Source organism: Egretta garzetta, unplaced genomic scaffold (assembly GCF_000687185.1).
Source record: "Egretta garzetta isolate BGI_Z169 unplaced genomic scaffold, ASM68718v1 scaffold319, whole genome shotgun sequence".
Classification (NCBI taxonomy): Eukaryota; Metazoa; Chordata; class Aves; order Pelecaniformes; family Ardeidae; genus Egretta; species Egretta garzetta.
The window spans coordinates 253,376-266,662 of record NW_009260769.1 but is presented as its reverse complement, the minus strand read 5'-3'; the positions used below and the strand labels follow the sequence as shown (position 1 = coordinate 266,662).

Here is a 13,287-nt window from a genome sequence, read left to right as displayed (position 1 = left end):
TCCTCCAACTTTTTAGTTTGCTCCACGTTGGCAGGACTGGACCCACTGCATTCTGTTCTGTCTGACTGGGGAAGCTGGAACTGAGCATCCCTTGGATTTCTCTGGGTGCTGTGTAGTTGAATTGTCTTGAGTGTTAATCATAATTTGATTATTCTGACATTCTTGCTGAAAAAATATGTATATTAAAATCATAATGTAATTACAGAATTTGCTTTTAGCATGAATATATTTCTTCTCAGTGACATTGAAATTATTTACTGCTCCCAATATTTATATATTATTTTGACAGATAAGCAGTGGGCTATGAGTAATTTTAGGGTGGTGCAGTTTACTCCATGCAGCTTAAAAGCAAGGATTTTCCCCCTCCCCTTTTGCCCCATCACATTTTATTATTAATGGCCACATTTGAATAGTCAGCTTTCCCAAAGCCTTGGTATATGGGCTGGAATGATCAGATTAAGTTAATTGCTTAGCCATGTTGTTGCTAACTAGGGCTACTGAACACCCTCTTGTTCTTGCTTCATCTTTTCCCTAGCAGTTCTGTTTTGTTGTTGTTTTTTTTTTTAATTCATCCTGTTAATTTAAACATAAGAATTCCAAGCCAAAATAGCCTGTAATGTGGAAATGTAGGAGCTGTGTGGGCTAGGAATAAACTTTCGACTGTTTCTGGAGGCAGGATGCTAAGATGGCTCAGGTTAATGATGATTGTCATGAATATTAAATGATAGAACCAAAACAAAACTCCCAGAGAGACACTTAGGCACAAATCTTACATAGCAACACAGCCAGCTCAGACGGCTGGCTCTCTGCGGACTTTCTTGAAAGAAAACAGTGCTGAGGGATATTAGGATGATTTTTATAAACCGGAAAGCCAATTTGTGATGTTTGAAAGTTAGAGGTCTTAATGATTTATAGCTTGAAGCAGAAATCTGTTTTCTGAAGTAGATAAATAACAGGTAAATTATATCTGTGCTGTTCTCCCTTAAGTGTTTCAGATTATTTTTGAGCTTTGTGTTTGCTAAAAAGGTGTACAAGGGGTCACCCTTACCAGCTCTCTGGTGTGCTGCTACAGTCCCACTTCTTCCTCTGAAGTTCCTTTAATCCCTTCTTTGCTTTTTTTCCCTCTCTAAAAAGACCACGTTGCAGGGTACAGAATAATAAACTACAGTTGGTTTTGTTTCTTTCTTGTGATTTGTCCCAGACAGGATAAGAGCTTGCTATTCACAGAGTTCCTCCTTCAGCTCCAGTGGTGTAAAGTTAGCTCTTGCTCCAGCACATGTGAAAAATTAAAATTCAAGAAGATTGGTTTTATTCGAAGTAACACCAACACAGATCTGGGATGATTCCATTAACTGCACTGCAGTCATGCTCTTGTTTCTAACAGGGTATCGAAAGGTGAGACACTCTCTGTGGCCTAGAGAGTAATCTTTGTTACACTTTATAAGCTGGGGTCAGATTCTTGCTCGTAACTTCCTTGACATCTATGGTTATGTAAATGTATACCAACTTAATACATGGTTCTGTGATTTTTCAGACACCAAAAGGGATGAGCTGAAATAACAGAGTAGGTTTTCTCAGATAACTGCATGTAGGCATGATCCATTTTGTGGTGTTATTCTAAGTATAAGAAGATAAAGTAAATGTAAATTATTTTTAGGTGCGATGAGTCAGTCTAAATGAGTTGATGGAAAAAGATATAAATGAAAGGACAGTCCTGTTAGAGGAAGTTATGGAAAGTAATGCTTTTATGTAAACATTCTGCAGAATTCATTTGGCTTTCCAAACCCTGTCTGTAAATCAAGAAGTGCTTTGCAGTGGCTCATGGAGACCTCTGTAGCCATAGGGTGCTAGCTGTCTTTGTTTTCAGCTCAATTGCATTAAAAACAGAATATACTTTTTAAAGTAGAAATTCAAAAGTGTTTATGTAAATAATTGATGCAGTTATTCCAGTCATATGTGACTATGAACAGTGTGTGCAATCAGAAACAGAAGTGGCCAGCAGCTTCCCAACTGTGCAGAAAACACACTCAGTGAGATAATTTTTCAGCTAGTCTCAAGACAATCCCCGATTTATTTCTATTGCTGTTAAATCAAACGGCCTAGTAGAATGGGAGTAATTTTTTTAAGGGTAACTTAAACCAGGTACATTTAAAAGACTTAGACTAGCTTATATTTATGTTTTCACAGTACCATGAGGAATTTACACGCATGCTGTCTGACAGGGCTAGCGATGAGGTAAGCTGTAGTATTGTGGAATAATAGTTTGTAACTATTTCCCTATGTATTAATGTTTCACATAAATATGTATTACTTTGTGAAGCAGATACAGCAAACATAATTATTCAGATAAAATCTTGCTTAAGATTCTACTTTTTTTCAAGCTGAAATGCTTCTTTAGGTACTTAGGGAAGTTCAGGTTAACATATCTTAGCCTGCAAAGGCTACAAAGAGTTGTTTTGGGATTAGAGGCTCGTTTCTTTCTTACTTCTTTGAAATATCTATTTTATCATAAAACTAGCTAAGCCTAGTGAATGAAAAGTTTACCTCTAGTTTCCAGCTGCACCTTCATTTTGCACATTTTGAATATATCATTAAAACTCTTGACAATGTTGTGAAACACCTTTTATACAATGTCTTTAAGTGGCTGAGCCAGAAGTACTGTTGGGGTCATCATGGTTTCTACAAGTATTTCAGCAAACAAATGACCAGTGGACATACAGGCGAATTCCAAGTGATGACAGACAGGGATGAACATGGGTAAAACATACTCGCTTCAGCTGAAAGATGAAGCACCAAGATATGACAGGCATCTTAGGGTCCCACCAGCCCAAATGTCCAACCAACGTTACCTTCTTCAAATGACTGAAAGTCCCAATAGGGATGAAAGACAAAGGGAGTTCAAGGGAAGCATCAGGTCATTTAACAGCCAGGAAACCTAGCATTAAGGATTGCAAAGTTGTAGTGAAGCTGAGAATTGCACCTTCGTCTCTGTGTCCCAGATCACCTCTTCTGCAGCAGAACTCCAGCCAACTTAAACTAGAATGGGTGTCGTTTAGAGACAAAATGAGAAAATTTGATAAGTTATGGACTGAATAGCAGCAGCATGATTTTCTGTGAATCCAGGCACCTGCAAGGTATCAAAGCAAAAGGCATCGGTATTTCTGGAACATGAGACTGAGGATGTCAAGCAGGGAGACAGCAGTCACGAACTGTTTAATTCATGCTGATTTTCCCAGAACTGTATCCAAGGAGGATGTCACGCTTTTCCGTTCTCAAATTCAACCTTCCCTCTGAGTGCATCAGCAAGTTTCACCTCTTCTGAAACTGTACTCTCCCGTGGGTTATTTATAACCTCCTGCTGCTTCCCCTAAGTAGAATTTCACTCACCTTCCTTCTCTCTGCCTCAGATTGTTATATCCCACTGATATGCTTCTGCTTCACGTATAAACCTTTCAGCAGCCTGTTTTCTTCCATCTCCAAGACGTGCTAAACTCAAAGGAGACGATTCGGAGAAATGGGAAGTAAGTATTTACCCTTGGCAGCAGCAACTTAGGGACATATGTAGTATTTAATGTGTAGAATCAAAGAGGCTCAGCACATACTCAAATATCCCTCCCTAAGCATGCATTCTTAAAATCCTTTCAACTTCACTAAAACTGGTGTTTTGCACGCTAATACTGAGAGCTTCTCAGATATTGGTGTAAGCTGCCATCATAATTTCATTTCTGTCTACCATTTTTGTTGTGTCAGAGACCAAAACTACAGGGTGTTATTTCTGACCTGTTCAGTTTAAGGAATACATAGAATAGAACATGTTTTAGAAAGAGTGTAAAACTGATGCCTTTGTCTAAATTGCTAGATCTGTCTGTTCTGTATCTAGACAGACATGTATGTTTGTCTTTCAGTAACAAGAAAATACATCACAAATGCCTTGAAAGTCCTACTGTCCTGTTCTCAAAAAGCACTGCATAACTATTTTAAAGTACAGAGCGTGGTTAAACAATAAATAAGGAAAAATCAGTGATATTCTTGACACATTTCCAAGCATAGTGCAGGACACAGACATGTTACCTAAGAATATAATCTCAATTTAAACATGTCTTCCCTTCAATTAACACTTTTGCCCTAAGTATACTTAGGTCTGATGCATGGCTGCACAGTTCTGCAGTTCAGAATGAACACTTTGCTTTTGGTGGAGTGATATTTATTCTTTGTAATGAGGCTATTTTTTTAGGAGCTTTGCTCAAACCTAAAAATTAATGAAGGGTTAAACATAATAAATAATTTTGAGTAACCTAGCCCTTATCTGTGATCATTACCAAAACAGCACTGCAATGTAAAATAAAGGGTACGTAGCCGCAGCCTCCAACAAGAAGAGTAGCCTCCGAGGTTACCCTTGGTCTGCCACAGGTATTTTGAACCAGTTATCAGTTTAATCTATACAGTTATCCTCCAGGCAGTTAACTGCTTGGTAACTAAGCTGTGCATATCCAACACAACTGATTTTAGTATCTCTGCAAAGGAGGACAGAACTAGGCACAGGGAAGTTTTCACTTCAGTCGTCATCCTACTTCTATCTGCCCAAGTGCCAGAAAATTCCCAGTCCCCTACTGGCGGAAACAAATGCTACCTAGAAGGGGTTTTTTTCATTCAGATTCTGTTGTCTACAGAAGAAGTGTGCAAGGCTTTAAGTTCAGCTCTACATTCAAACACTCCTACAAGTTTAGGCCTGTTTGGATTCAGTTCATGTGTTTGACTCTTTGTCATCAGTCTATGATCTGTGTTGTCATAATCTCCACAGCGCAAGTAGATATGCCAAGAAGTAGACTCAAATTTTCACAATGCGAGGCTTAGATCCAAGTCTCTGCTTTATCTATCTATCTGCTGCCTTTGCACAACATGAGAAAACTTTTAGCAAAATCTGGACGGTAAAATATGGACATTGGGACATGGATTTCTTTTCCTTTTTCACAGAAGTTTCTTTAAGTTGAAGGAAAATTATGTCATATTTTGATTTGTCTTGGATGGCTTATCTTCGAGTTGGCTTGCACCCAGATTCTTCTGAAGTTTTCACTTCTCTGAAAGACAGTGTCACATGTCAGAAGGATAAAGGCCCGTGTCAAGAAGTACTACAGAACACGGTAATCTGAATATTCATCAACAGTGCAGAATTTCTGATTGCAACAGCTACAAATAAACCTATGGGAAACAGTAATAGGAATTGTTTATTCAAGAATGCTTCTTGTGGCTCTGCAGTTGATCCAGGTGCACAAGCTCTGTCTTTCACAGAACGTTAATCTGTTTCTATCTGTTATTTTGGGTTTCTTGTCAACAGATGACCCAAGCCAAGAAGATTGCTAAGTTTTACAAACAAGTAAATTAGGGCTCACACCTTCTACTGAACAGGAAAAAAAAGAAGCCAAACCAGAAGGTGTTACATGAAGACCAAGAGATGGGTAAGGGTACAAGTTTGAGTTGTTATCATTGACCGTATTTGACAGAAGCAAAACCAGGAAGCACTGTCTGTTACCAGACCTGCATAGTACGGCCCTGCCAAATCTACTTTACCAGTATAAATTGTCCCAATAGCACGCTAAGATAATACATTCTCAGTTCCCACCTATTCTGTTTTCTGGGTTAGAGTTCTTTTTGGTCATGCCAAGGTCAAAATCATGCCTATGCTGCTAGAGTACTTCTAGCAGTGATGCCCACCTATCATACACTTAGTTCTTTGAGACTCCGATTGAATAGAGTGGAAAAAAAAAAATCACCTTTTGATATCACACTGATTTTTCTGTCAGAGCAGCCAGATACATTCTATATTGTAACTATCTGAATCTGCATTCACAGACAGGGCTCCGAGTTAAGTAATTACTGCAAATCTAAAAGTTAAGCGCTTTTTTTGTTTGTTTTTTTTTAATCAAGGCATTCACAGACAAGGACTGATTTTCCTTGAAAGCAGCCATTCTGTATACCATGTGAGTAGCTTTCAGGTTATAGGTTCACGTGTATTTTACCATATCTGAACATTACCCTTGGTGCATGGATTTGTCATGTAAGTTGCACAGCTTGTATATTGTTTCCTGTATGGACAGAAAAAACATCCATAAATGGATGATGGATAATGAAGTGTACGACTGTCATCACTTACATCAGTTCTGGGAATTTCAAGATATCCTTGAGAATATCCAGCGTTCATCTGAAAATTTGCACATACTAGTCAGAGCTACTGAGCGCATGTAACTGCTGTGCAGCTGAAGCCTCCTGAATGGCAGCTTTTTCACTCACAGAAGTAGTCAGAAGTTGTTTTGAGTATTTTTCCTCTAGGTTTAACCAGATCAGCTGAAAAATTAGCGTTGGACTTCCTATATGAAACTTTTTACCTCTCTCCTGTTTTCTCTTGAGCAGATACAGATTACACTGAACACGTTTCCAATAAATATATTTATCTAGCAAAGAGACAAAACACATTTGTAAAAGTCAGCTAAACCATTTTTTTTGTTTTCTCTCCTGCACCATCAAGTGAGTTCTACATGTTCTTGGGAGTCTCGCAAGAGAAAAACTGCATCAATTAAATGCCATTCCAAACTCTCATTTGTTGAATATGTAGCCCGATGGTGGTTTTGAAACAAGAGGAGGTGATTTACAAACTGTGTTGAGGCTTCTCTCATTCCAAGTACTGTACTTAAACAGATAAGCATCCTCTTTTAATTTTTACTGAAATGTGAAAGTCTGGCAGGTCTGACAAATGCAGTCTGAAATATGATCCTACACTGATTCCTACGTTATTATGAATTCACAGCCGGTATCATCAGACCACAAAGAGCATCAGCCTAGGCTGCAGTTTTCAAAGTGAAACAAGGCCTTTTCTGTGTAAGAAGACTAATACAGAAACTGATTCGCTTAAATCAATGAAACGCTCGCTCATATTTTGGCAAAGGGCCACAAAAGGAATGGTGTCCATATACGCATTCCAGTTAGGAAAGAAGTAACTACGGTTTATGTCTCATCCCAAATTCTTGGAAAAATCTCAGCCGCTCAATCTGCAGGATTCAGAGTACCTGCATTCTGGCAGGTGGTCGTGTTTAGATTAGGATGCAGTAACTGGTAACTAACAGCTGCTAACACACCTTACATGTTCTTAGGATAGTTTCACTTCACTGCAGTCTCTACAACTGCAAAAATAAACATAATACTTCCATCTGCATTTCATAACCCCTTGATTGAATTTTTGTTGCTTATATTATTAGTCCTGGTGCTCCAGTTGTTAATTGGAATTGTTAATAATCCAATTGTAATAATACTTATTAAAGTACAGACGATAGAATCTATCCTGTCACAAAAGTTAATCAAGTGTATTCGGATCAAAGTGAGGGACTACTGCAAAGAGTGCCAGGTGGGAAACAGCAACTCAGGTTATGCATCCTCTAAGCAATGAACCTATCTGATAATTCTTCACATTCTGAAGAGTAAACTATTATTAAATACTAAAGTAAGGTAACTCTTGGCACCACAGTTCTTTAAAACCTCATTCAAATGCCCATGTTAAGTTAGCAAGATGCGGATTAGAAGCAGCACAGCAACAATAATGACATTTGCAATGTTGTCTGGAAGCAGCAAGTAAATTGAAAATAAATTCTTCACTCTCCGGAGGAGGTGTGGAGTAGTAGGAGGGCTACAATAGGACTCTACAGAGCTTGCTTGTTTTGAGTGCACTGTATAGGTAGTGAGGGCACCTGTCTTACTGGAATAACACAGAGGTCAGGGAAATGCAACTTACTGAACAAATCAACCATAGCAGAGTGCTTGCTTTTAAGCAAAACAAACTTCAAGCTGTTGGCAAGTAACAACCTTAGACATAATACAGTGTCACTAAATTGACACTGAAAGAAATACTGTGGTACTCTGAATTCATTTTTAAAAAGTAGTCAGCGCAAACATGTTACGGATATATGGCCACTTAAAGCCTCACTATCGTAACACCGTTCCATTGAGTGGGGACCCCAAGTGGAATAGCCTAGGAAGTGATTAAATGCAAGTCCTTCAGTTCCCAAACCGAAAGAAAAAAGGAAATGTTTTGCTTTCTAAAACGCACTCAGTTGTGACAACCTTGTCTTAAATAACAGAAAGGAAGGACTAGAGCATCTCCGATTCACAGGAACGAGTGAGGGCAGGTCGGGTTCGCAAGGATCTTGCATGATGAGAGTGGGGTTTATATCACCATTTCCTGTTGCAACGGGAGGGTTTCTTCACTGAAATGAACCTGAAATTTAGTGCAAATAGAAGGTGAGTTATCCACTTCAGGATCAGCAAAGGTGACCTTCGTAGCATGAATAGGAAAAGCATCCTATAACAATGGCAGGTATACACCCATACCTGCAGGCAGGCATCACCAAGGTGCCAACTCCCAGCTGCTGTTGGTATCTAATCAAAAGGTCAGCAGTAGTAGTAATAACAGTAATTTAAAAAAAGAATAATTCTCTGAAGCAATAGTATTTTCTTAGATGCTAAATTATTTATTCCACCCCAGAGCACCATCCAACAGCGGGGGGGCGGGGTGGGGGGGAGGGTGCAGGGAGTCCCTCCTGCAAATTAAGTGGTCTAACAGTAAGATACAGAAGAAGTTTAGAGTAAAATCTGTAACATTGCAAAAGAAAGGACAAATAAACAGAAACAGCTCTTCTGGATATTCAACTGACAGGCAGCTGTCCCTGGCAAACCATGAAGTGGAGAAAATCTAACAAAATCTTTCCTTCAAAGAAAATGGCCAAAATGCTAAAGAAATAGAACAAAACATAACTTGTATTTTTATTATATCTATATTATTAATACGGAATTGGGAGTAGCTGTTCTGTTTTTCTATGTCAATTCAACCTGTCACAGTGGCAGATAAATCCACATACGTGACAATTTACATTCTACTTAAGTTAGTGAAAGTCAGTGGTTAGCAGCAATTTATATAGCACGTGCTTTTACGGTCCTTTTGTTGCCGAAAGACTGCCAGAGAAACCCCATAAAGGGGGGGTCTGCTTTCACCCTAAAGGATCTGCAGTTTTGTATTAGGTTAAAAGGAAGAGGAACGTATGAATGCACGCTTCGTTGCAACAGCAATGATGAAGCCAGAGTAAGAACAAACAAAAACTAACAGAAATTAAAAATGAGAACTGAAATTGCCGATATAAAAATGCTAACAATATCCACAGGATACTAAACTACTATAATAAACTCACGCTGTAAGAGTATGTGGTAAACAGTGGGATACCATTTCCTTTTTTTGTCAGAGAAAAGAGTGGAGGAAGCTAGAAGGAAATCATCATAATCTAATATAGATGGCATCTCTGATAATTATTTAAAAAGATTAAAGTGTCATTTATTCAAAACTAACATAATAATAGTCTTACTTAAAGTGCCATGGTAGTTCTCATGGGGAAAAAAGATTTATTTTTCTTAGTTTACAGTGGTAGGCTTTGCGTAAATGTTCCACTGTAACTGCATTTTAAGAGATTGAGTGGGTTTGTATCCAGTATTCTCAAACCTATCAACTATGAAATCCCATAATGCTTTTAAAGTACAAGCCTCTATTACACCCCTTTGTACACATGATACCTACACCCACTTGAGGCACAGAGAATTGATGTTAGCTCATCCAGATAATGCATTCACACTTTTCCAAGGAGTGGGAAACAACTTGGGATTTACCAGTCGTGTTTCCACTACTAAAAGCTTCCTTGTCTCTTCTAAGGAATGTAATTTTACGTTACACACTTGTGAACAGAGAAATCCATGCAGGAAGAACTTCCATGTGAAGTAATTCAGAGCAAACAGCCCAAGTGTATGACACTAATACAGATCTGTTTGTTTCACTGCACAAACTATGTGTGTACACACACATCATATATTTTCTAAACAGAAAATTGACTCATGATAGCTAATCGTCCTAATGAACTCCAGAAAATAGGGAATCAATCTAATATTCTATCATGCCTCTCCCCAGGCATTCTCTAGCGACAAAAATGTTCCTCAAAATTCATCCTTAATGTTGAAATGTGGCTGATCTTCAGGTTTAAAGTCTAGATTGGGGCTGCCATCCTCATTCAGAATTCGTCGAGAAGTATAGCCAACAATTGGATATTTGGCCTTATAAACATTATTGAAGATATCATCCAGGGACTTCAGTTCCTCTTCTGTGAGTCCTGTCTAAATGAAATACGGAAATGAAAGTCCCGTCTCAAAAAAAAAAAAAAAACAGATATTTACATGCATTTTTTTCTTTATCGATTTCTATATATAAACCTTAGGGTCAGCTTTTGGGTTTACTTTGCAGAGCATGATTAACAAAGTTGATAGTATGACCTGTAATTTTATTCTTTTCATTCAAATTCAGCCTTGACAAAACTTTAATATATTTAGGTCACACAAACTGTTAATCTCCCTTCATTTTCCCTGCAGAAGTAAATCACACCTCAAACAAGCAACAACGCACTGCCAGAGTTAGCACCCACCGCCATTTCAGTGACACAGGATACACTAAATCAATTGATAGAGAAAGTGATTTACTCTCTTTGGAAGCATCTTTTTAAACAGTGGGTAATTTCCCCTTTACATGCTTACATATATTGTATTGATTCCACAGATTAAAAACTTTGCTCTTTAAGGCTGTCAGCACTGCACCTTTCATGAGCAGTAAATACGTATCTATTTAATGTATTTAAAGAATATTAATGCATTTTGATTTTAAGGATGTGAATCAACTTAAATTAATACAAATAATTTAATATTATCATTCATCATCTTGCAAAAGAATAAAACTTTGCAAAACAGAAACAGAATTAAACTAATAGTCTGCTTTCTTACTGTGTCATGTGTAAGATCTGCTGGATCCAGAGACATCTTTGCAACTCCTCTGGTTGAGTCTTTTCCAACCAAAGCATTGTATGGGGCTCCTTTTCCATAAAATTCTGTCAGATTAAAAAAAAATAAAAATCCAGTGACAATCTGACCACGTACGGGTTATGTTCAGCCTCTACTTTTCATCAGCCTGTTGCACTTCTCAGTGAACTGAAAGCAACAACTCAAGACTAAGACTCTTCTTTCCCAAACTGCCTTTTAATTTGCTACTTTCTCATAATACATCCCAGTCCTCAAAGAAAACCAAACCAGATACAATACAACTGTTGAACTATACTGCAGTCTTAAAATTTGCCTATTATTTAGGGAGCTGTGCTTTACATTCTCATGAGAGGTTTGTAGACTCCAGAATTTCCAGTGGCAAGCCTTGTCTAACTTAGGATTTGAAGATCAGCCAACATGTATGTCCAGACAAGCTGCGTTAACAAGCTTAGTACAAACAAAGCAACAAGCCATTAGTTTGCTTATGATGACATTAAGGCAAGTGGCCGGGACCCCCATGGTCCCTTCAAACATTTTACAGCAAATCTGGGTTAAGTAGCAGGAGTTCAAATTAAAACATCTGTAGTTCTTAGGGAAGGCACAAACTGTAAATATAGCAATAAATGGTTAGGTATAAATCATGAGACAAGAAGACTAATGAAATAAAACCATTTTAAAGGAGAAAAAAAATTACGTAGCCCCCTGGCCTCCTTTCAAAATCACAGTCAACATTTCCAAGAGTTGCCACTGGACAGCATGGGTAGGCAAACACCAGCACAAAAGGAACAGATGAAGCTGCAGCAACGCTGATACTGTGCAGTGCAATTTGGACACATCCAAATTAGCTTTGATCTGGTCAGTTCAGGCACCCAGTGCAATAAAATGCTGTATTCAGTGTGGCCTGACCCCACACTGGGTGAGGACTCAGGGGTCTGGGCAGGTTTCTTCAGCGATTCAGCCCTCAGTATCCAAGTTAACCGGACCACGCTGGCTTGTCTGTCTATGTGTACTGTAACCGCAAACCAGTGTAAGTTCTAGTCAAAGCCTTAGGGGGGAACGTGTCTGAGGAGGAATATTGAGGGTTTTTAAAAAAGGAAAAAGTCTATTCTTTTTCTTGTGATTGAACTGCAGGCTTCTAATACATTGGGAATATTTAAAAACAAGTGACTGAAAAACAGCATGAAAACAATGCAGACAGCAGAGAGGAAGCAAACTCACCTTTTCCAGAAGTGACATCAAATACCACTCCCTTCACTGCCAGGTAAATGGGCTGTCCTTCCTGGAAAGAAAGCCATCAACATGGCCTCAACACTTACACGTAGGCAAAAGGCAATTAGTTTTAGCAACAAAATCCATAAGCGCTCAGGAAACAAAGAAGATAATTAAATTCTCTGTTGTATGTTTTCTTTTGTTTGTGTGTGCGTATACAAGCATACCCATTATCTCTCATGAAATTTCTTGCTTGTGCTTTAACCTGTCCCTGATGGTTGGTGTTTTGGTTTTTTTTTGAGGATTTAAGTGTATGGAATGAGAGAATCTTTTTAATCTAAACATCACAATCATAGAAGACATGTCCCTCTTTAAGTCACCTCTTGTCTGCACACTTGTCTGCTCAAAGATTATCAACTGCATCTTTCTATTTCTAATGCAGATGGATATTGCCCAAGATAAAGGAGTATATGGCCATCAGCATTCTTTATTTGATTAAGAGAACAACAGATAAATATATAAACACACACAAATCTGATCTGCTGACATCTGTTTTACTTAATAAGCCAGTGCTTTGTCTTTCATGTGTCAGATGCTGGTTAGTTTCTTGAAAGTATCTCGAGAAGACTCTGAGAAGGTCAGCCAGCAAGTTTTTCAAAAGAGATTGAAGTGTATCAATGTAGGACTTTATAATTTTGAATGTGAAGTTCCATTGAGATCTCTGTGTCACAGAAAGCTGAAACCTCTGAAGGTGAAATTGCTTTATTTCTATAATCTTGTAGGGGAAAAAAAAGGTCTAAATACATGGTTTAATGAATTACTGAGAGAAAATTACTTTGGCTCCAATTTATGGTAATCTGAAATTCGCTGGCATGAGTACCTTGTCAAGCAGGCAACGACTAAAAGAGGAACATGCCATCTAATTGTCTGTACGCGGCTTGAACGGACCAAAATCGGCAACTGCCAGCCGGGCAAATGAATAGCAGACTAGCAACTAGTGAATGCCAACCAACTTCTCACGAATGCCTAAAAAGCAAGTTCTCCCACAATGACTGGGAGGGAGGCGATGGCAAAGCACGAGAAAACCAAGTTTCAAGGTGGCGCCAGGGCACCGAGCAGCAAGGAAGGTGGCCACGCCGGGCCGCCCCACCGGCCCTGGCCTTAGCCTCGCCCCCGCGCCCGCCCCGG

General features: G+C 38.7%; 2 protein-coding genes across 5 annotated transcripts in view; one reads left to right on the top strand and one right to left on the bottom strand.

The window, feature by feature from the left end:
* The window catches only part of PACC1 (proton activated chloride channel 1), a 96,485-nt gene that overhangs the window by 56,035 nt on the left and 27,163 nt on the right, over nt 1-13,287 (top strand). The window lies entirely within an intron of this gene.
* NENF (neudesin neurotrophic factor) overlaps nt 8,895-13,287 on the bottom strand; it is a 5,787-nt gene continuing 1,394 nt past the window's right edge. The window contains exons 2-4 of the mRNA XM_009646194.2: nt 12,109-12,169; nt 10,855-10,958; nt 8,895-10,197 (exon numbers count right to left, since the gene is read on the bottom strand). Of these exons, the coding sequence (XP_009644489.1) occupies nt 10,021-10,197; nt 10,855-10,958; nt 12,109-12,169 (342 nt within the window). The 3' untranslated portion in view covers nt 8,895-10,020. The remainder of the gene's footprint in view (nt 10,198-10,854; nt 10,959-12,108; nt 12,170-13,287) is intronic.